This window comes from Bubalus bubalis, chromosome X (genome assembly GCF_019923935.1).
Source record: "Bubalus bubalis isolate 160015118507 breed Murrah chromosome X, NDDB_SH_1, whole genome shotgun sequence".
Lineage (NCBI taxonomy): Eukaryota > Metazoa > Chordata > Mammalia > Artiodactyla > Bovidae > Bubalus > Bubalus bubalis.
In genome coordinates this window covers 50,446,557-50,469,230 of record NC_059181.1, presented here as the reverse complement: position 1 = coordinate 50,469,230, position 22,674 = coordinate 50,446,557, and the positions used below count along the sequence as shown (strand labels likewise).

At 41.3% G+C, this 22,674-nt stretch overlaps 1 protein-coding gene across 4 annotated transcripts in view; it reads right to left on the bottom strand.

Annotated features, from left to right (window-relative positions):
- Positions 1-22,674, bottom strand: part of PFKFB1 (6-phosphofructo-2-kinase/fructose-2,6-biphosphatase 1) — a 107,682-nt gene that overhangs the window by 12,961 nt on the left and 72,047 nt on the right. For 3 of the 4 annotated variants that reach the window (XM_025277123.2, XM_025277124.2, XM_025277121.2), the window contains exons 7-9: positions 11,957-12,078; positions 5,214-5,421; positions 1,657-1,803 (exon numbers count right to left, since the gene is read on the bottom strand). In XM_025277123.2, the coding sequence (XP_025132908.1) occupies positions 1,657-1,803; positions 5,214-5,421; positions 11,957-12,078 (477 nt within the window). The remainder of the gene's footprint in view (positions 1-1,656; positions 1,804-5,213; positions 5,422-11,956; positions 12,079-22,674) is intronic. The other variant, XM_044937461.1, reaches the window with a different exon arrangement.

Sequence of the window (22,674 nt, the reverse complement as noted above, 5' to 3'; positions counted from 1 at the left end):
CAGATCATGGCTGGGTCAGATGCCCACATTCTAGCCTATCAGAGTCTGCATCACACATGCTGTTTTGTATTCCTCTGACTAGCCTATTTTTTTTTCTGAAAATAATGAAGACAGAAACCAATCTCTCTCTCTAGCACTATTCTAGAGTCTGAAATGGAGTAGGGATCCAATAAATGCTTATACCACATGTGTGCCATAAACAAACAATAACTGAACTATTATGATGAAAAGTTGTCTCACATGTATTTTATAATAATATATGTGATATGTATAACAAAGTTGTATATCTGTTTTCTAAATATGTGTGTCTCTATACATCTATAGTTGAGTATATATGTTATTATGCATGCACACACATACTTCCTGTATTTATCTAGCAGGCAATCAGGTTAACCTACCTACACAGAAGTTATCTACATCTGTGGTGAAGCTTTTACTTTAGTATCTAACAATCATAATCTGTGGGCTGCTACCTGATGTAAATGTGCCTATAGTGCAGGTGAGACAATGGAGAGGAAATATCTTCTTAAAGAGCTCATAGAAAAACCTGACTCTAAAGAAAGACTGTCATGTCATGAGGGTCAGATGAAATATTCACTAAGTTTTTCCTTCATTTCATCTCCAATACACATCTGGTCCATCACACCCTCACTTCTTGCCTAGACTAATGCAGTCATCTCCATACTGGTATGCATTCTCATTCTGGCCCTCTTCCCACCTAGCCTCCAGACATGATCATGACGGAGTCATGGGTGGAGTCTTCACAGCATGGTCTTTAAGAAAATGTGAATCACATTCAGCCCACTCCTCCTTTTGGCGAGGAAGGTAAATTTTTTAAAAATAATTTTTAATTGGAAGATAATTGTTGTACAATGTTGCATTGATTTCTGCTATACAACAAAGTGAATCAGCTTTAAGTATACATATATCCCCTCCTTCTTGAGCCTCCTTCCCATCCCCCACCCCCGTCCTCTAGGTTATCACAGGGGACCAATCTGAGTTCCCTGTACTATACAGCAGCTTCCCACTAGTTATCTATTTTGCACATGGTAGCCCACTCCTCCTTGACTTAGACCACATCAATGTTTTCCCATTTTTAGGGTAGCATCCAAATCCCTTAATATGGACTATAAAGCCCTATAAGCTCTCTTCTTTTCCAACCTCATCTCCCTTCTCTCCAGACCTTACAATCACCTCAGACTCTCTGCTGTTTTCCCTCAGTTCCCTGAACATGCCATGCTCTATTATCACCTCTGGGCTTTCACATGAACTGTTCCTTATTCATTGAACTAAAATTATTCCCTTACCCCAGTCCATTTTGCCTGCTTCTAGGAAATTTTCCTTCTAAATCTTCTACCACTGTCTTGTCAAGAATATCCTCACCTTCTGAGACTCTGCAGATCCTTGTATTTCCCCTCTCACAAACTTTTGTTGCATGCAATGCAATGTCTTATTCACTGTCTAACTTTGGGCTCCATGAGAGTGAAGACCTTGTCTGTTCTGGACTTCACTGGATCCCCAAGGCACAGAACAGTGTTTAGCACAAGAAAAGCTTGTTGAATTAATTAGGTTCTGCATATGAGGCAGAGTAAAGGCAACCCAGGGGATAAGTCTAGAGTCACCACCCACCAGGGAATCCATCCCCCTCCATCTCACCGCATCAATCTCATTCAGGGCCTTCCATTGCTCATAGGGAATGCCTAAGGCTTCAGCTGTCTGGATAGTCCTCTTCATGTGGCTGGTCCACACCTTCAGTGAGCTGATACCCTGGGACTGAATGAAATTGGCCAGGGCATAGGCATACTGAGGAGTGGGGGTGCAAAGGAGGAGAGGATGGGAGAAAGAGAGATGAAAGAATACAAGGTGACCGTGAGAATAAATTTAGATCTACCACAAATAATGGAGTGATAATCAACAAGGAGGAGTAGAGTTTAAATGTTTCCAATTTACAAAAAGTCATATTCTTGCCCACATGACTAAGGACCAAGGGAATAGAAAAGAATATGTGTATTTATGTGTGTATATGTGCATATGTGTGTGTGTGTGTTCACTGAAGCTTGTTCATAGAACCTCCTGCTTGGTTATTCATTCATTCAAACAGCTCACTTCTAACATTTGTGGGCCTGGGACAAAAGTACAAATGGAAGCACTCCACTTATAGTTCACCTCCCTTCTTTTCCCATTTCTGCTACATCCTGTACTCCTAGGCATCTTAAGTACATGCTTATGAATAATCCAGTCACAGGAACAAATTCTGTCTATACCATATCTCCACCAATCCCCATGACATACAAACAGTGACCCCCTTGGCCATTCCTTTCCCTAGGTGTGAAAGATTTTGTGACATGTCCTGTTCTCATGTGAACAGACTCTTGGATAGGCCCCATATAGCTACTGGAAGCAGACTCTGGGCAGGAAATTCTAGGATTCTGGGTACTCAGAGTGTGGTCTGGATGTGTATGTGGGTGGGATGTGGGGGACATTTCTCTTTGACCTTGTGAAAGGTCATTGCTTGAGCAGGGGACCTGGTACTAAGATTCTAAGGGCATTAAAATATTTACTGAGTGTGTGTGGGCATGTGCTGGGTGCTGGGGTGGCCAGTTCTCAAGACACAGCCTGGTGCACTGGGATGACCCAGAGGAATGGTATGGGGAGGGAGGTGGGAGGGGGGGGTTCAGGATAAGGAACGCATGTACACCTGTGGCGGATTCATGTTGATGTATGGCAAAACCGATACAATATTGTAAAGTAATTAGCCTCCAATTAAAAAAATATATATATATATAAAGACAGCCCGTCCAGTGAGGGAAACAGTGACAGCACCAAAAGGAACCACTTAGGTTTGTGGAAGTGCAGATGAGCAACTGATTCACTCTTCTTCTGCAGATAGGCATGTTTTTAATCACAGATGATGTGTGGGGAACATCTGCACAAATGTACAGATACAGGCACACATTTTTATGTACAAATATAGGCATTGTGTCCACACATTCTAATTATGGATTATGAGTCAACAGTCAGTGTGCTCTGGTGGAAGGAGTCCTGATTGGGAGACAAGTGATGGGGTTTAATCCACCCCAGCTCCATCACAGGGTCCCCTTGTGGCCTGGGGGCATATCTTGGGCCCACCCTGGGTTTGTATCTCCTGACTGTAGCATGCAAACAACATTAGCTCACCCAGCCTGGTTTCTGTGAGCGTCACATTAGATAGTAGACGGGGAGCCACCAGAGTGCTCTCTATTACATAGTGAGAGCTACTGTGCTCGATTGTGGATGACTGTTGATGGGAAAATACTTTGGAAACCATGCATGTTGCACTGTACTCTTTAGCATGAAAGTTGGAGCCAGGCATGTGCATGTACATGTACACATTTCTGTTTAAGGAGGCATATTGTATGGACATGGCCATGTGTCCAAACTGGGTGCTTAGTTGTGTGGGCAAGGCCATGGACAGCCCCAACCAAGAGACCCCTGGCTGTAGGTGGTGCCACAGGCTTGGGTGGCATCTCTATGGCCTCTGACTCTGCTCTGAGGAGTGAGAGAGGTAATAGTCAGAAGTCAGAGTCCACCTTGAGGGGATACTACCAGTCTGAAAGTAACAGAAAAGGAGCCAGGAGGACTGAGGTTTCTGGTATGATGACTTGCCTGCAACACTGCCAGCTCTGCAGTGGGGGAGGCGGAGGGGCAAGCAGGAAGGCCTGGTTTTCAGTCCTGGCTCTGTCCTTTACTGAATGTGTGACCAGAGGCCACTTCTTGTTCCTGTCTGGGCCTCAGCCTCCTCTTCCATAAATCAGTGATGGCAATGCCCACCCCACAGAGTTGTGAAGATTAAATGAGGCCACACATATGGAAGTACATGGTGCCATGAATGTGCAGAGGTGTCCAATAAAAGAGGGAGCTTCTTCCCTCCTGCACCTCATTTCCCTCTTATCCCACCCCAAGTCATCCTCCTAGCAAGAACAATACCTATGTTAACAAGCCTAGTGAAAGTGAAAATGTTAGTCACTCAAGTCGTGTCCATCTCTGTGACCCCATGGACTGTAGCCAGCCAGGCTTCTCTGTCCTTGGAATTCTCCAGGCAAGAATACTGGAGTGGGTTGCCATTCCCTTCTCCAGGGGATTTTCCCAACCCAGGGATCGAACCCAGGTCTCCTGCACTGCAGATAGATTCTTTATCATCTGAGCCACCTGGGAAGCCCCTTTAACAAGCCCAGGGAGAGGGTCAAATGCAGGAAAATGTGTCTCTTTATTTGGGCAGCAAGTATAACATACAGGTCATTATTCTTGACTAGAAAGAAGAGACTCCCACCATTGGCTTCCCTTATAGCTTAGTTTGTAAAGAATCTGCCTGCAATGCAGAAGACCCCAGTTCAATTCCTGGGTCAGGAAGATCCGCTGGAGAAGGGATAGGCTACCCACTCCAGTATTCTGGCCTGGAGAATTTCATGGAGTGTATAGTCCATGGGGTCTCAAAGAGTCGGACAAGACTGAGCAACTTCCACTCACTCACTCAGAAAAGAGACTCCCACCATGAAGTTCAGAGATGGGCCAGAACTGGGGGGTATGGAGCCGCCCAAGTGACCTGCCTGGGATGGCAAGAGAGGACAGGGGAGGGCTTCCTGGGTCAGCCCATGGAGCAGGAGATGGGTCCTGGAAAGGGTGGAGAAGGGAGGGCAGGAAAGAAGTGGTGACTGGTGGGGGACAAGAGTCAACTCTATGATGACCTGCAGTGGGGGTTTGGGAGCATAGCATCAGCCCTGAGTAATGCAGGAGAAGATGGATTCAAGTGTGGGGCACTTCAGGGCAGCTGTCTGTGCAAAGGATGGTCATCAGCTGACAGAAGGGACAGAGGAGGGCAGCCTCCATGGTGGAAACTGCACAAATGAAGACACAGAGTTGTGAGAAAAATGAAGGGACCAGTTAGGCAGGAGAGACAATACTTATTTTAATGGGGTTGGAGGAGCAAGTGGTCTGGGAAGGCCTGGTGTTCCAGGACCAAAGCATCAGAGTTGCTGGTGGCACGTGGAAGCCATGCAGAGATGGGTCAAGACTGAGTGGTTAATGGGGTGGAAGAGCAGGAGTGGCCAGAACCTGCTTTTACCTTGTCACTGAGTCCCTCCACCCTCAGGACCCAGTCAGCAGCCACCCCACCAACTTGTGGCCCACTTGAACCAGCCCAGTCAACGTTTCAGAATTCATGGGGCCTTCCCTACCTGCTTGCCCCGAGCTGAGAGGCCAGAGTCACCTCCAATGCGGCCTCTGAGGTTGAGTTCACTCTCACCGTGCCGGCATAGGTAGATGGAGCGGGGTGTGACGTGAATGTTCATGAGATAGTAGACTGTGCGGCTCTGGATATGGTCCTGCACACGATTCACCATGTAGCGTGTGCCCACGTCGAAGATCTTGATGTAGGACAGGTGGCTGGGCCAGTCCAAGCAGGAGCAAGGGCAGCTCAGGAGCTGATGTTGGAGAAGCTGATCCCAAGAGAAAGCCCCAACCACACACCCTGCCTTCAAGCCTACTCCATAACACAGCTCTCACTTACCTTTCCTCTAGCCTTGCCTTGTTCTGCATACCTGTTCTAGAAACTTGGTTCCTGGCCACCCTGAGGAGCTCACTGCTTGCTACCATCTCCCTTTGTCTCCTTTCTTCAGTCTCAGTTTGAGCCAGACTGTTTTTTTACTTTCATTCATTACACTCCATGCATCTAGTATTCTCTCTTCTGTGGTTCACACTGCTGACATACTGAGAGAGAAACAGTAATCCTCCAACAGTCAAGCAGGAAGCAAATGCAAGTGTCCTATGAGATGTTGGAAGCAGTCAGGGACAGGCAGTCAGGCACAGGGTATGGTCACTGTTCTTTCATGTCTGAGGGTCAGAGCATCTGCTGTCATGCTTACAAATATGCTTTAAAAATATCTGAAATACCTGGAGATCTCTTCATGTCACTAAAGAACTCTGGCAAAGGTAGGCCCTTTAAATTATCTAGCCCTTCTAATACATTTTAAAATAGAACTCACCTAATACTCTGATATAAACATCTATTGCATAAAGCAAAAAAAAAAAAAAAAAAAAAAAAGCAGCTGCCAACTGTGCCTGACTGCCTGTCTCTGACCGCCTACATCTCATAGGCCATTTGCATTTGTTGAGCATTTCGTGTGTGTGTGTGTGTGTGTGTGTGTGTGTGTGTGTATCTGGCAGGGGTGGGAGGTTTCAAACTCCATAAATCCTCATAGCCATTCTAGGAAGTGGAGACTATAATCTCTGTTTTATAGGTGAGGAGACTGAAACACAGAGAGAGGAAGTGATTTGCCTGATGTCAAACTCTTCAACCTATGACTCTTAGAGCCTAGGTGGAAAATGTCTGATGTCACCTTGTTGTCTTGTTCCTGACACTAGGTTCTGAGTGGCACTAGGATAAACTCCAAATTCTTTAGCTTATTGTGACATTCTAGGTGCCTTCATACGTTGGCTGTGCTTGGCCTCACCTCAGTGTCCCATGTCCATGCTCATAACTTTGTTTCATTTCAGCCTTAATGCTTTTGCTGAAATATTCTCTGTACTCCTCCACTTTTTATTCAGACTTAACTAGACCTTTACAAGGTACTGTTCTCTTTCCTTGAAAAGATGTTCTTTCCCTGGTTCCAAAGCTGAGCTCCTATGCATCTATCCTCCAAGAGTCAGTATATTCACTCTCTCTACAAAGATTTTTTTAAGCCCAGGATCATGTGACTCATTTAGAGGTAGTTCACACCAAAACTATGACATTTTCTATTTCTTCTCGGCATACCCCCATAATTTATATTTTAAATTAAAAATCATCAGTTCAGTTCAGTTGCTAAGTCTAGTCTGACTCTTTGAAACATGGACTGCAGCACACCAGACCTCCCTGTCCATCACCAACTCCTGGAGCTTACCCAAACTCATGTCCATCAAGTCAGTGATGCCATCCAACCATCTCATCCTCTGTTATCCACTTCTCCTCCTGCCTTCAATCTTTCCCAGGATCAGGGTCTTTTACAATGAGTGCATTCTTCACATCAGGTGACCAAAGTATTGGAGCTTCAGCTTCAGCATCAGTGAATATTCAGGACTGATTTCCTTCAGGATTGACTGGTTGGATCTCCTTGCAGTCCAAGGGACTCTCAAGGGTCTTCTTCAGCACCACAGTTCAAAAGCATCAATTCTTCGGTGCACAGTTTTCTTTATAATTCAACTCTCACATCCATACATGACTACTGGAAAAACTATAGCTTTGACTAGATGGACCTTTGTCGTCAAAGTAATGTCTTTGCTTTTTAATATGCTGTCTAGGTTGGGCATAGCTTTCTTCCAAGGAGCAAGTGTCTTTTAATGTCATGGCTGCAGTCACCATCTGCAGTGATTTTGGAGCCCAAGAAAATAAAGTCTGCCACTGTTTGCATTGTTTCCCCATCTATTTACCATGAAGTGATGGGACCAGATGCCATGATCTTAGTTCTCTGAATGCTGAGATTTAAGCCAACATTTTCACTCTCCTCTTTCACTTTCATCAAGAGGTTCTTTAGTTCTTCTTTGCTTTCTGCCATAAGGGTGGTGTCGTCTGCATATCTGAGGTTATTGATATTTCTCCCAGCAATCTTGATTCCAGCTTGTGCTTCATCCAGCCTGTCATTTCACATAATATACTCTGCATATTAATAAGCAAGGTGACAATATACAGCCTTGATATACTCCTTTCCCAATATGGAACCAGTCCCTTGTTCCATGTCTGGTTCTAACCGTTGTTTCTTGACCTGCATACAGATTTCTGAGGAGGCAGGTAAGGTGGCTTGGTATTACGATCTCTTTAAGAATTTTCCAAAGTTTATTGTAATCCACATAGTCAAAGGCTTTGATGTAGTCAATAAAGCAGAAGTAGATGCTTTTCTGGAACTCTCTTGATTTTTCTATGATCCAGGAGATGTTGGCAACTTGATCTCTGGTTCCGCTGCCTTTTCTAAATCCAGCTTGAACATCTGGAAGTTAATGGTTCACATGCTGTTGAAGCCTTGCTTGAAGAATTTTGAGCATGACTTTGCTAGTGTGTGAGATGAATGCAATTGTGTGGTAGTTTTTGGCATTGCCTTTCTTTGTGATTGGAATGAAAACTGACCTTTTCCACTCCTGTGGTGACCGCTGAGTTTTCCAAATTTGCTGGCATATTGAATGCAGCACATTAACAACACCATGTTTTAGGAATTGAAATTGCTCAACTGAAATTCTATCACCTCCACTAGCTTTGTTCATAGTGATGCTTCCTAAGGTCCGCTTGACTTCAGACTCCAGGATGTCTAGCTCTAGGTGAGTGATCACACCATCATTGTTATCTGGGTCATTAGGATCTTTTTTGTATGGTTCTTCTTTGTATTCTTGCCACCTCTTCTTAATATCTTCTGCTTCTCTTAGGTCCATACCATTTCTGTCCTTTATTGTGCTCATCTTTGCATGAAATGTTCCCTTGGTATCTCTAATTTTCTTGAAGAGATCTCTAGTCTTTCCCATTCTATTGTTTTCCTTTATTTCTTTGCATTGATCACTGAGGAAAGCTTTCTTATCTCTCCTTGCTATTCTTTGGAACTCTGCATTCAGATGGGTATGTCTTTCCTTTTCTCCTTTGCCTTTAGCTTCTCTTTTTTTCTCAGCTATTTGTAAGGTCTCCTCAGACAACCATTTTGCCTTTTTGAATTTCTTTTTGTTGGGGATGGTCTTGATTACTGCCTCCTGTACAATGTCATGAACCTCCTTCCATAGTTCTTCAGACACTCTGTCTATCAGATCTAACCCCTTGAATCTGTTTGTCACTTCCACTGTACAATTGTAAGGGATTTTATTTAGGTAATACCTGAATGGTCTAGTGATTTTCCTTACTTTCTTCGATTTAGGTCTCAATTTGGCAATAAGGATTTCATGATCTTAGCCACAGTCAGCTCTGGTCTTGTTTTTGCTGACTGTGTAGAGCTTCTCCATTTTTGGCTGCAAAGAATATAATCAATCTGATTTCAGTGTTGACCATCTGGTGATGTCCATGTGTAGCATTGTCTCTTGTTTTGTTGGAAGAGGGTGTTTGCTATGACCAGTGCGTTCTCTTGGCAAAACTCTGTTAGCCTTTTCCCTGCTTCGTTTTGTACTCCAAGGCCAAACTTGCCTGTTACTCCAGTTATCTCTTGACTTCCTACTTTTGCATTCCAGTCCACTGTGATGAAAAGGACATATCTTTTTGGTGTTAATTCTAGAAGGTCTTGTAGGTCATAATAGAACCACTCAACTTCAGCTTCTTCAGCATTAGTGGTTGGGGCATAGACTTGGATTACTGTGATGTTGAATGGTTTGCCTTGGAAATGAACAGAGATCATTCTGTCGTTTTTGAAATTGCAGCCAAGTACTGCATTTTGGGCTCTTTTGTTGACTTTGAGGGCTATTTCATTTCTCCTAAGGGATTGTTGCACCTAGCAGTAGAAATAATGGTCATGTGAATTAAATTGGCCCATTCCAATCTATTCCTATTCACTGATTCCTAAAATGTCAATGTTCACTTTTGCTATCTCCTATTTGACCACTTCCAATTTACCTTGATTCGTGACCTAATATTCCAGATTCCAGTGCAATATTGTTCTTTATAGCATCAGACTTTACTTCCATCACCAGTCACATCCACATCTGGGCATTGTTTTTGCCTTGGCTCCATCTCTTCATTCTTTCTGGGGTTATTTCTCCATTCTTCTCCAGTAGCAAATTGGGCACCTACTGACCTGTTGAGTTTATCTTTCAGTGTCACGTCTTTTTGCCTTTTCATACTGTTCATGGGGTTCTCAAAGCAGGAATACTGAAGTGTTTTGTCATTGCCTTCTCCTGTGGACCACGTTTTGTCTGTATTCTTCGCCATGACCTGTCCGTCTTGGGTGGCCCTACATGGCGTAGCTCATAGTTTCATTGAGCTAGATAAGGCTGTGGTCCATGTGATCAGTTTTTTTAGTTTACTGTGCTTGTGGTTTTCATTCTGTCTGCCTTCTGATGAATAAGGATAAGAGGCTTATGGAAGCTTCCTGATGGGAGAGACATCTTTATACTAAAAATTATAAGCTATATTATAATATGAGGAGGTTCCATTGAGTTCTGGTTAGATTTTTTCTGTTTTCACTACCTTGATACTGTTTTTGAAATATTGTGTTGGCCAGAAAGTTCGTTCAGAGAAACCCAAACAAACTTTCTGGCCAACTCAATACAAACTATCAAAAGCTTTCAAGATTGTCTTTTTTTATTTCTAATTTTTGGTAGTCTCTACCTTGCTGGTGCCCTAAATACTTGGTAAACATGCTCTTCCAGATCTTTTCCTCCAAGTTGGACTGGATCCTCTCTTCTGTGTTCCCCCACCCCACTTGCTTTACCATCCCCAAATTATGGCCAGCTGCATATTCATTGTCTTCTTCAACCAAGTGGTCATTCTATCAGAGCAGATAGCCTATCCCTCTTTGGATTCTTAGTGCACAACTAGGTTTGGGCCTTGATGCATGGATTGTAAATGTCTGTTTATGGAAAAATGATTAGATAAAACCAACTTTCAGAATCAGTTATCTTCAGACCTGAACTGATTCATGAAACACTGAGTACCTGCAGAAGTGTAGGCCAAAGGCTAGAGCTCTCTCAATGCTGTTCTTTCACTTTAGCCTTCCTCCTTCGAACTTTTCATATACTGCCTATGTGGAAATTTGGAAAAGTTTCCCTCACTCCAGCACAGATGGCTTGATGAGAAAAGCAATTGTACCCTTGACCTGACACAGTGAACAATATTCACAATCATACATAAGGTCATGCACCTTGCACTGAGTATCATGTGACACTTTTTATGATATAGGTATATGGGAGGGGATAACCATGATGGAAGTTTGAAGATAGGAATTTGAGTATATATTCTGCTACTGAATCATTGTGTGGCCTCAGGTAAGCCCTTGCCCTGCTCTATGTCTGTTTCCCCATCTAATAAGTGAAGCAGTAACAATGTTCACCTTGGGGATTTTGGTTGGACAAAGCTGGAAGGATGCTCTTTAAACTTCTTAGAGTGGTGATGACTATCAGCAGCCTCCCTATACTTCTTACTTGAGGCCCAGAGGGTCTGAGTGACCAGGGTCTCTTCTTATCATAATCTATTTTGAAAGAAAGTGAGCTTCTTATGTCTAAAGCTGATATTTTCCCTGTACTTCCAGCTAACAACTCTCCAATCTTTAGTTGGTATTATGAATGAAAGTTTCATATTTTTCATGCATCTTCTCATATATCAAAGCACTATGGAAGCTACCTGAGGATACAACCTACTTTTTTTGCCCTTATTTACACCCACTATATACTCCACAGCCCAAAGAAGTCAAATACATAGTGACTGAAAAAGGTACATATGCATTGTGAAAAAAGACATGATTAAGAGACAGAATGTGTGATTAAAATCCTAGCCTTGTGTGGCAGAAGACTGAGCAAGCTCAAGCTCCCTAAGATGCAATTTCCTCTTCTTGAAAATTTTTGATCGTAAGACCTATTGTAGCCTCCTTAACTGGAGTGCCAAGAGCATTCAATGAAACAAAAAAAAAAAAAGGTGAACACTTTTGGAAACTGAAGTGTCATCCATATGTGAAGAATACTTTTGAGAACATAATAGTAGCAACCATAGGGGAGAGGGATTTCCCCCAGAGACCAGGGTCCTAATATGTCCATATTTTTCAGTAAAACATTACTTCAATCCTCTTGTGAACACCTTACACATCAAAGAATCACCATGTAGTGGGTAATTAGAGCTGGGAGGGCTCTTGAAGACAGATCAAGTGTAGCTCCCTAATATTACAAATAAACTTGAGGCCCAGAGAGGAAAGGCATTTCTTCAGGTCCTATAAGACATCAAAACCAGGCTAAGAATCCAGACATATACTTTGTGGTGTTGGGTTCTTACCTATCCAGTTCATCATCCAAGGGTTGGTAGTTGACCTCATAGCACTCTATTCTCTTTAGAAAATCTTCCAGAACCTTTTCACGATCACAGTCTATATAATCAGGACTGCCAAGTTTCACTTGCTGGAAGAAGGGAGAAAGAACCATGGGAGACAGAGATTCTGACAGTGCCCTTGGGAAGAGCTCTTAGAGTTCACTGAATACAATATCCCTCATCATAAAGATGAGGAGATTGAGACTTAGAGAGGGGCCTTGCTCAAGTTTACAAAATCAGACAATTGAAGAGAATCTGAACGGTATAACCCCTTACTCCTTACCTCTGTGTGCTCAAACAAGGTCTATTACATTATATTCAGTTCTAGAATACACAGTTTAAGATAATGATTTATAAGTGGACTGGAAATTGTGGTGTGAGAAATGGTTGAAGAAGAGGAACAGGAGATCTTGACCAGGGGTCATAATGGCTTACATATATCAAGTGTTTACTGGGATAACTTAACATATGTTGGCTTTAGATTTCTGAAGGGCTGGCATCTTCTAATCTCTTAGGATCTAACTTCTTTACCCATATTCTACATCTCAGTGAATGGAATTATCATCTACTTAAGTCAGTTCAGTTCAGTTCAGTCACTCAGTCGTGTCTGACTCTTTGCGACCCCATGGACTGCAGTACGCCAGGCCTCCCTGTCCACCACCAACTTCCAGAGTTTACTCAAACTCATGTCCATTGAGTCGGTGATGCCATCCAGCCATCTCATCCTCTGTCGTTCCCTTCTCCTCCTGCCTTCAATCTTTTCCAGCATCAGGGTCTTTTCAAATGACTCAGTTCTTTGCATAAGTATTGGAGTTTCAGCTTCAGCATCAGTCTTTCCAATGAATTTTCAGGACTGATTTCCTCTAGGATGGACTGGTTGGATATCCTTGCTGTCCAAGGGATTCTCAAGAGTCTTCTCCAACATCACAGTTCAAAAGCATAAATTCTTTGGTGCTCAGCATTCTTTATAGTCCACTCTCACATCCACACATGACTACTGCAAAAACCATAGCTTTGACTAGATGGACCTTTGTCGGCAAAGTAATGTCTCTACTTTTTAATATGCTGTCTAGGTTGGGCATAGCTTTCTTCCAAGGAGCAAGTGTCTTTTAATGTCATGGCTGCAGTCACCATCTGCAGTGATTTTGGAGCCCAAGAAAATAAAGTCTGTCAGTGTTTCCATTGTTTCCCCATCTATTTGCCATGAAGTCATGGGAGTGGATACCATGATCTTAGTTTTCTGAAGGTTGAGTTTTAACCCAAGTTTTTCACTTTCCTCTTTCACTTTCATCAAGAGGCTCTTTAGTTCTTCTTTGAGTTCTGCCATAAGTGTGGTGTCATCTGCATATCTGGGGTTATTGACATTTCTCTCAGCAGTCTTGATTCCAGCTTGTGCTTCATCCAGCTCAGCATTTCTCATGATGTACTCTGCATAGAAGTTAAATAAGCAGGGTGACAATATACAACCTTGACCTACTCCTTTCCTGATTCCATCAACTCCACTAGCTTTGTTCGTAGTGATGCTTCCTAAGGCCCACTTGACTTCACATTCCAGGATGTCTGGCTCTAGGTGAGTGGTCACACCATCGTGGTTATCTGGGTCAGAAAGATCTTTTTTGTATAGTTCTTCTGTGTATTTTTGCCACCTCTTCTTAATATATTCTGCTTCTGTTAGGTCCATACCATTTCTGTCCTTTATCAAGCCCATCTTTTCATGAAATGTTCCCTTGGTATCTCTAATTTTCTTGAAGAGATCTCTAGTCTTTCCCATTCTGTTGTTTTCCTCTATTTCTTTGCATTGATCACTGAGGAAGTCTTTCTTATCTCTCCTTGCTCTTCTTTGGAACTCTGCATACAAATGGATATATCTTTCCTTTTCTAATTTTCCTTTCACTTCTGAGCCTTAAATGAATCTGAGAGTCATCCTAGATGTGTCTCTTTCTATCACCCCCACCTCTTAGAAGGTACCTCTTAGAAGGTATATACCTTCTATATACCTCACTATATATAAGGTATATATAGTGAAGATATATACCTTCACTATATCTTCTAAATATCTTCCCAAATGACCTCCAATCTCTCTTCCTTGGATGCTCACTCTAGCTTTGTGACAAGTTACTCTGTTTATAGTTTACTTTCCCTTACTAGTAGCAAGAAGGATAGTTCTAATGTGCACACCTGAAGATGGAATTCCTCTACTTGAAACCCTTCACTATTTCCTCATATCTTTTAGGATAAAGTATGAAATATTTTGGGTTTGCAGGTGGCGCTAGTGGTAAAAACATAAGAGGTGCAGGTTCAATCCCTGCATCAGGAAGATACCCTGGAGAAGGACATGGCAACCCACCCCAGTATTCTTGCCTGGAGAATCCCTATAGAAACAAGAGACTGGTGAGCTATAGTCCATGAGGAATCCCTATAGAAACAAGAGACTGGTGAGCTATAGTCCATGAGGTTGCAAAAAATTGAACATGACTAAAGCAATTTAGCATGCATGTATGAAATATTTTAGCAGGTGACACATGGCCTGTTATGATTGTGCCCTGAATGAGTTCTTCATCATCATCTCCCATTGCTCTTCTAGTCCTCCACACACTTTGCTTTAGCCAATGTAAGCTATTTCTAGTTCCCCCAAGACACCATACTTAGTATATGCCATTCCCTTATTTTCCATTCTTTACCCGCCAAATGTCTATATTCATTCTTCAAGATGCAGGTCAGCTGTTATCTTCATTAAGAAGCTTTCTTGTGCAAGGTTAGTTCCTCAACAGCCTTCCACAACCTCCTTTGTTCATTTATCTCAGCACTGATCTCACAGAGTTATATCTCTTACGTTGTCAGTGTCCCTCACTAGACTGTGAGTTCAAGGCTGGACTCTCCTTTATCTATTTCAGTCTCTGATACCCCAAATGGTTCAGTCCAGGCATATGGATTCAATTTATGTTTAATCAACAAACAGATGGACAGGTGGATGGATGAAAAGGAAAGAGAGGATTTGGACATATTCTATGCCTCAAGAGGCAAAAATAGGACCAATGAGTGGAGATTACAGGGAGTCAGATTTCAGCTTGATTGGACTGCATTTAATGAAGGCAGTGAGCCTCATAATTGGAGGTACAAAAAGAAAATCTAGGGAGGAGCTAAGATGGCAGAGGAGTAGGACAGGGAGAACACTTTCTCCCCCACAAATTCATCAAAAGAACATTTAAACGCCGAGTAAATTCCACAAAACCACTTCTGAATACTGGCAGAGGACATCAGGCACCCAGAAAAGCAACCCAAGTCTTCGAAAGGAGGTAGGAAAAAATATAAAAGACAAAAAAAGAGACAAAAGAGGGAGGGACGGAGTTCCGTCCCGGGAAGGGAGTCATAAAAAGAGAGAAGTTTCCAAACACCAGGAAACCTTCTCACTGCCGAATCTGTGCCGAGCCTTGGAAGCACAGAGGGCAACATAACACGGAGGAAAAATAAATGAACAATTAAAACCCTGCAGATTGCGAGCCCTACAGTAACCCCCCAGCGGAGAAGCAGCGCAGACGCCAGCACACGCCACTAGCAAGCGGGGGCTGGGCAGGGAGGTGCGGCGCAGGCTGCATCGCTTAGAGTAAAGATCTGGCCTGAATACCTTGAGCGCTATCTGAGCGAAATAATTTGGGCTAGCAAACCAGACTGTGGGATATCTACCACGCGAAAAGCCAGCCCTAACCTAAGACACCGCCAGGCCCATGCAAGGAACAAAGGACTGAACAGAGATAGCCAGCTGCAGACCATCCCCCTCCGGTGACAGGCAGCCAGAGCCGGAAGGGGGCAATCGCAGCCCCAGAGAGACATTATCTATAAAACTGTAAGCAGGCTTCTTTGCTAACTAAAACTTCTTGGGGGTCTGGACGGTCAACATCTGCCTGAGAAGGTGCGCCGGTTGTACACCTAGATAACCGAGCGGTGGGAAGGCGATAAGTTGCAGCAATTGTGCTCGCCAAACACCTCATCACCTGAGCTGCTCGGACCTGGGAAGGGCACAAAACGCAGGCCCAACCGAGAGTCTGCGCCTCTGAGGACTACCCGAGTGCCTGAACCTGAGTGGCTTGGAACTGGAAGGTGCAGGCAGCCCAGGGCCAGCCATGGATGGTTCCCGGCTGAGCAATTTAGAACCTGAGCAGTGTGGGCAGGGAGGCTACACGTGCCGTGAGCAGGGGCAGACCCAGTGTGGCTGAGGCACTGCGAGCACACGCCAGTGTTATTTGTTTGCAGCATCCCTCCATCCACCCCCCACAGCACGACTGAACAAGTGAGCCTAAAAAAAAAAATAAAGTGTCCTCCACCGTCCCCTTTGTGTCAGGGCAGAAACCAGACACTGAAGAGACCCGCAAACAGAAGAAGCTATAACAGAGGGAACCACCTTGGAAGCTACAGGCAATAGATTAAAACCCTGTGGTTAGTACCAACTACATAGGAAGAGGCCTATAGATCTTGAAAAATATAAGTCGGACCAAGGAACTAGCCGAAAATGAACTGAACCCGCAATACTCACAACAAAACCAGAGATAGTCCTAGATATATTTTTACTATTTTTATGATCATTCTTTCTTTCTTTTTTTTTTCTTTTAATTAAAAAAAATTTTTTTAAGTCCTGTATTATTCCTTTAATTTTCACTTTTATAACCTATTACTTTGCAAAAAAAAAGACTTTTTTTTTAAAAAAAGCAAACTTCATATATATATTTTTATAATTTTTTTGACCTTGTTTTCTGTTTGTTTGTTTGTTTTTGTTTTTCTTCTTTTCTTTAACATTGTATTTTTGAAATTCCAAACTCTACTCTAGATTTTTAATTTTAGCTTTTTGGTATTTGTTATAAATTTTGTACCTATAGTTTTTTTTTTTTTTTTTTTTTTTTACAATTTCTGTGACTTTTTCTCTGTTTCTTTCTCTTCTTTTTTTATATAACATTGTATATCTGAAATTCCAAACTCTACTCTAGATTTTTAATTTATGCTTTTTGGTATTTGTTTTCAATTTTGTACCTGTATTTTCTTTATAATTTGTGCGACTTTGTTTTTGTTTGTTTGTTTTTTTCTTTCTTTTTCTTTTTTTTTAACATTGTATTTTTGAAATTCCAAACTCTACTCTAGATTTTTAACTTTTGCTTTTTGGTATTAGTTATCAATTTTGTACCTATATTTTCTTTATAATTTTCACGACCTTGTTTGTTTCTGTTTGTTCGTTTTTTCTCTCTTTCTTTCCCTTCTGCTTTTCTTTAACATCATATTTTTTAAATTCCGAACTCTACTCTAGATTTTTAATTTTTGCTTTTATGTATTTGTTACCAATTTTGTACCTTTAAGAACCCAATCTTCAGGACCCATTTTTCACTAGGGAGCGAGATTACTGGCTTGACTGCTCTCTCTCCCTTTGGACTCTCCTTTTTCTCCACCAGGTCACCTGTGTCTCCTCCCTAACCCCTCTCCACTCTACCCAACTCTGTGAATTTCTGTGTGTTCCAGACGGTGGAGAACACTTAGGGAACTGATTACTGGCTGGATCTGTCTCCCTCCTTTTCATTCCCCCCTTTTATCCTCCTGGCCACCTCTGTCACCTTCCTCCTTCTTCTCTTCTCTGTATAACTCTGTGAACATCTCTGAGCGGTCCAGTTGTGGAGTGCACATAAGGAAGTGATTACTGGCTATCCCACTCGCTCCTCTATTGATTCCACCTCATCTCAGTTGGGTCACCTCTAACTCCCTCCTCCCTCTTCTCTTCTCCATGTAACGCTGGGAACCTCTCTGGGTGACCTTCATGGTAGAGAAAATTTTCATCTTTAATGTAGATGTTTTATCAATGGTGCTGTATAGAAGGAGAAGTTTTGAAACTACTGTAAAAACAAGACCGATAACTGGAAGCAGGAGGCTTAAATCCAAACCCTGACTCCAGGGAACTCCTGACTCCAAGGAACATTAATTGACAGGAGCTCATCAAATGTCTCCATACCGACACTGAAACCAAGCACCACACAAGGGCCAACAAGTTCCAGGGCAAGACATACCAAGCAAATTCTCCAGCAACAAAGGAACACAGCCCTGAGCTCCAAGATACAGGCTACCCAAACTCACCCCAAAACCATAGACATATCATAACTCATTACTGGACATTTCATTGCACTCTAGAGAGAAGAAATACAGCTCCACCCACCAGAACACCGTCACAAGCTTCCCTAACCAAGAAACCTTGACAAGCCACCTGTACAAACCCCCACACAGCGAGGAAATGCCACAATAAAGAGAACTCCACAAACTGCCAGAATACAGAAAGGACACCCCAAACTCAGCAATTTAAACAAGATGAAGAGACAGAGGAATACCCAACAGATAAAAGAATAGGATAAATGCCCACCAAACCAAACAAAAGAGGAAGAGATAGGGAATCTGCCTGATAAAGAATTCCGAATAATGATAGTGAAATTGATCCAAAATCTTGAAATCAAAATGAAATCACAGATAAATAGCCTGGAGGCAAGGATTGAGAACATGCAAGAAAGGTTTAACGAGGACCTGGAAGAAATAAAAAAGAGTCAATATATAATGAATAATGCAATAAATGAAATTAAAAACACTCTGGAGGTAACAAATAGTAGAATAACAGAGGCAGAAGATAGGATAAGTGAATTAGAAGATAGAATGGTAGAAATAAATGAATCAGAGAGGATAAAAGAAAAACGAATTAAAAGAAATGAGGACAATCTCAGAGACCTCCAGGACAATATTAAACACTACAACATTCGAATCATAGGGGTCCCAGAAGAAGAAGACAAAAAGAAAGACCATGAGAAAATACTTGAGGAGATAATAGTTGAAAACTTCCTTAAAACGGGGAAGGAAATAATCACCCAAGTCCAAGAAACCCAGAGAGTTCCAAACAGGATAAACCCAAGGCGAAACACCCCAAGACATATTAATCAAATTAACAAATATCAAACACAAAGAACAAATATTAAAAGCAGCAAGGGAAAAACAACAAATAACACACAAGGGAATACCCATAAGGATAACAGCTGATCTTTCAGTAGAAACTCTTCAAGCCAGGAGGGAATGGCAAGACATACTTAAAATGATGAAAGAAAATCACCTACAGCCCAGATTATTGTACCCAGCAAGGATCTCATTCAAATATGAAGGAGAAATCAAAAGCTTTTCAGACAAGCAAAAGCTGAGAGAATTCAGCACCACCAAATCAGGTCTCCAACAAATACTAAAGGATATTCTCTAGACAGGAAACACAAAAACGGTGTATAAAATCGAACCCAAAACAATAAAGTAAATGGCAACGGGATCATACTTATCAGTAATTACCTTAAACGTAAATGGGTTGAATGCCCCAACCAAAAGACAAAGACTGGCTGAATGGATACAAAAACAAGACCCCTACATATGCTGTCTACAAGAGACCCACCTCAAAACAGGGGACACATACAGACTGAAAGTGAAGGGCTGGGAAAAGATTTTCCATGCAAATAGGGACCAAAAGAAAGCAGGAGTAGCAATACTCATATCAGATAAAATAGACTTTAAAACAAAGGCTGTGAAAAGAGACAAAGATGGTCACTACATAATGATCAAAGGATCAGTCCAAGAAGAAGATATAACAATTATAAATATATATGCACCCAACACGGAAGCACCGCAATATGTAAGACAAATGCTAACAAGTATGAAAGGAGAAATTAACAATAACAGAATAATAGTGGGAGACTTTAATACCCCACTCACACCTATGGATAGATCAACTAAACAGAAAATTAACAAGGAAACACAAACTTTAAATGATACAATAGACCAGTTACACCTAATTGATATCTACAGGACATTTCATCCCAAAACAATGAATTTCACCTTTTTCTCAAGCGCACACGGAACCTTCTCCAGGATAGATCACATCCTGGGCAATAAATCTAGCCTTGGTAAATTCAAAAAAATAGAAATCATTCCAAGCATCTTTTCTGACCACAATGCAGTAAGACTAGATCTCAATTACAAGAGAAAAACTATTAAAAATTCCAACATATGGAGGCTGAACAACACGCTGCTGAATAACCAACAAATCACAGAAGAAATCAAAAAAGAAATAAAAATATGCATAGAAACGAATGAAAATGAAAACACAACAACCCAAAAACCTGTGGGACACTGTAAAAGCAGTCCTAAGGGGAAAGATCATAGCAATACAGGCACACCTCAAGAAACAAGAAAAAAGTCAAATAAATAACCTAACTCTACACCTAAAGCAACTAGAAAAGGAAGAAATGAAGAACCCCAGGGTTAGAAGAAGGAAAGAAATCTTAAAAATTAGGGCAGAAATAAGTGCAAAAAAACACAAAAGAGACCATAGCAAAAATCAACAAAGCCAAAAGCTGGTTCTTTGAAAGGATAAATAAAATTGACAAACCATTAGCCAGACTCATCAAGAAACAAAGGGAGAAAAATCAAATCAATAAAATTAGAAATGAAAATGGAGAGATCACAACAGACAACACAGAAATACAAAGGATCATAAGAGACTACTATCAACAATTATATGCCAATAAAATGGACAACGTGGAAGAAATGGACAAATTCTGAGAAAAGTACAACTTTCCAAAACTCGATCAGGAAGAAATAGAAAATCTTAACAGCCCCATCACAAGCACGGAAATTGAAACTGTAATCAAAAATCTTCCAGCAAACAAAAGCCCAGGTCCAGACGGCTTCACAGCTGAATTCTACCAAAAATTTAGAGAAGAGCTAACACATATCCTGCTCAAACTCTTCCAGAAAATTGCAGAGGAAGGTAAACTTCCAAACTCATTCTTTGAGGCCACCATCACCCTAATCCCAAAACCTGACAAAGATGCCAGAAAAAAAGAAAACTACAGGCCAATATCACTGATGAACATAGATGCAAAAATTCTTAACAAAATTCTAGCAGTCAGAGTCCAACAACACATTAAAAAGATCATACACCATGACCAAGTGGGCTTTATCCCAGGGATGCAAGGATTCTTCAATATCTGCAAATCAATTAGTGTGATACACCACATTAACAAATTGAAAAATAAAAACCATATGATTATCTCAATAGATGCAGAGAAAGGCTTTTTGACAAAATTCAATATCCATTCATGATAAAAACTCTCCAGAAAGCAGGAATAGAAGGAACATACCTCAACATAATAAAAGCTATATATGACAAACCCACAGCAAACATTATCCTCAATGGTGAAAAATTGAAAGCATTTCCTCTAAAGTCAGGAACAAGACAAGGGTGCCCACTTTCACCATTACTGTTCAACATAGTTTTGGAAGTTCTGGCCACAGCAATCAGAGCAGAAACAGAAATAAAGGGAATTCAAATTGGAAAAGAAGAAGTAAAACTCTTACTATTTGCAGATGACACGATCCTCTACATAGAACACCCTAAAGACTCCACCAGAAAATTACTAGAACTAATCAATGATTATAGTAAAGTTGCAGGATATAAAATCAACACACAGAAATCCCTTGCATTCCTATACACTAATAATGAGAAAACAGAAAGAGAAATTAAGGAAACAATTCCATTCACCATTGCAATGGAAAGAATAAAATACTTAGGAATATATCTACCTAAAGAAACTAAAGACCTATATATAGAAAACTATAAAACACTAGTGAAAGAAATCAAAGAGGACACTAATAGATGGAGAAATATACCTTGTTCATGGATTGGAAGAATCAATATAGGAAAATGAGTATATTACCCAAGGCAATTTATAGATTCAATGCAATCCCTATCAAGCTACCAATGGTATTCTTCACAGAGCTAGAACAAATAATTTCACAATTTGTATGGAAATACAAAAAACCTCGAATAGCCAAAGCGATCTTGAGAAAGAAAAATGGAACTGGAGGAATCAACCTACCTGACTTCAGGCTCTACTACAAAGCCACAGTCATCAAGACAGTATGGTACTGGCACAAAAACAGAAATATTGATCAATGGAACAAAATAGAAAGCCCAGAGATAAATCCATGCACATATGGACACCTTATCTTTGACAAAGGAGGCAAGAATATACAATGGATGAAAGACAATCTCTTTAACAAGTGGTGCTGGGAAATCTGGTCAACCACTTGTAAAAGAATGAAATTAGAACATTTTCTAACACCATACACAAAAATAAACTCAAAATGGATTAAAGATCTAAACGTAAGACCAGAAACTAGAAAACTCCTAGAGGAGAACATAGGTAAAACACTCTCCGACATATATCACAGCAGGATCCTCTATGACCCACCTCCCAGAATATTGGAAATAAAAGCAAAAATAAACAAACGGGACCTAATTAAACTTAAAAGCTTCTGCACAACAAAGGAAACTATTAGCAAGGTGAAAAGACAGCCTTCAGAATGGGAGAAGATAATAGCAAATGAAGCAACTGAAAAACAACTAATCTCAAAAATATACAAACAACTCCTACAGCTCAACCACAGAAAAATAAATGACCCAATCAAAAAATGGGCCAAAGAACTAAATAGACATTTCTCCAAAGAAGACATACAGATGGCTAACAAACACATCAAAAGATGCTCAACATCACCCATTATCAGAGAAATGCAAATCAAAACCACTATGAGGTACCATTTCACGCCAATCAGAAATGGCTGTGATCCAAAAG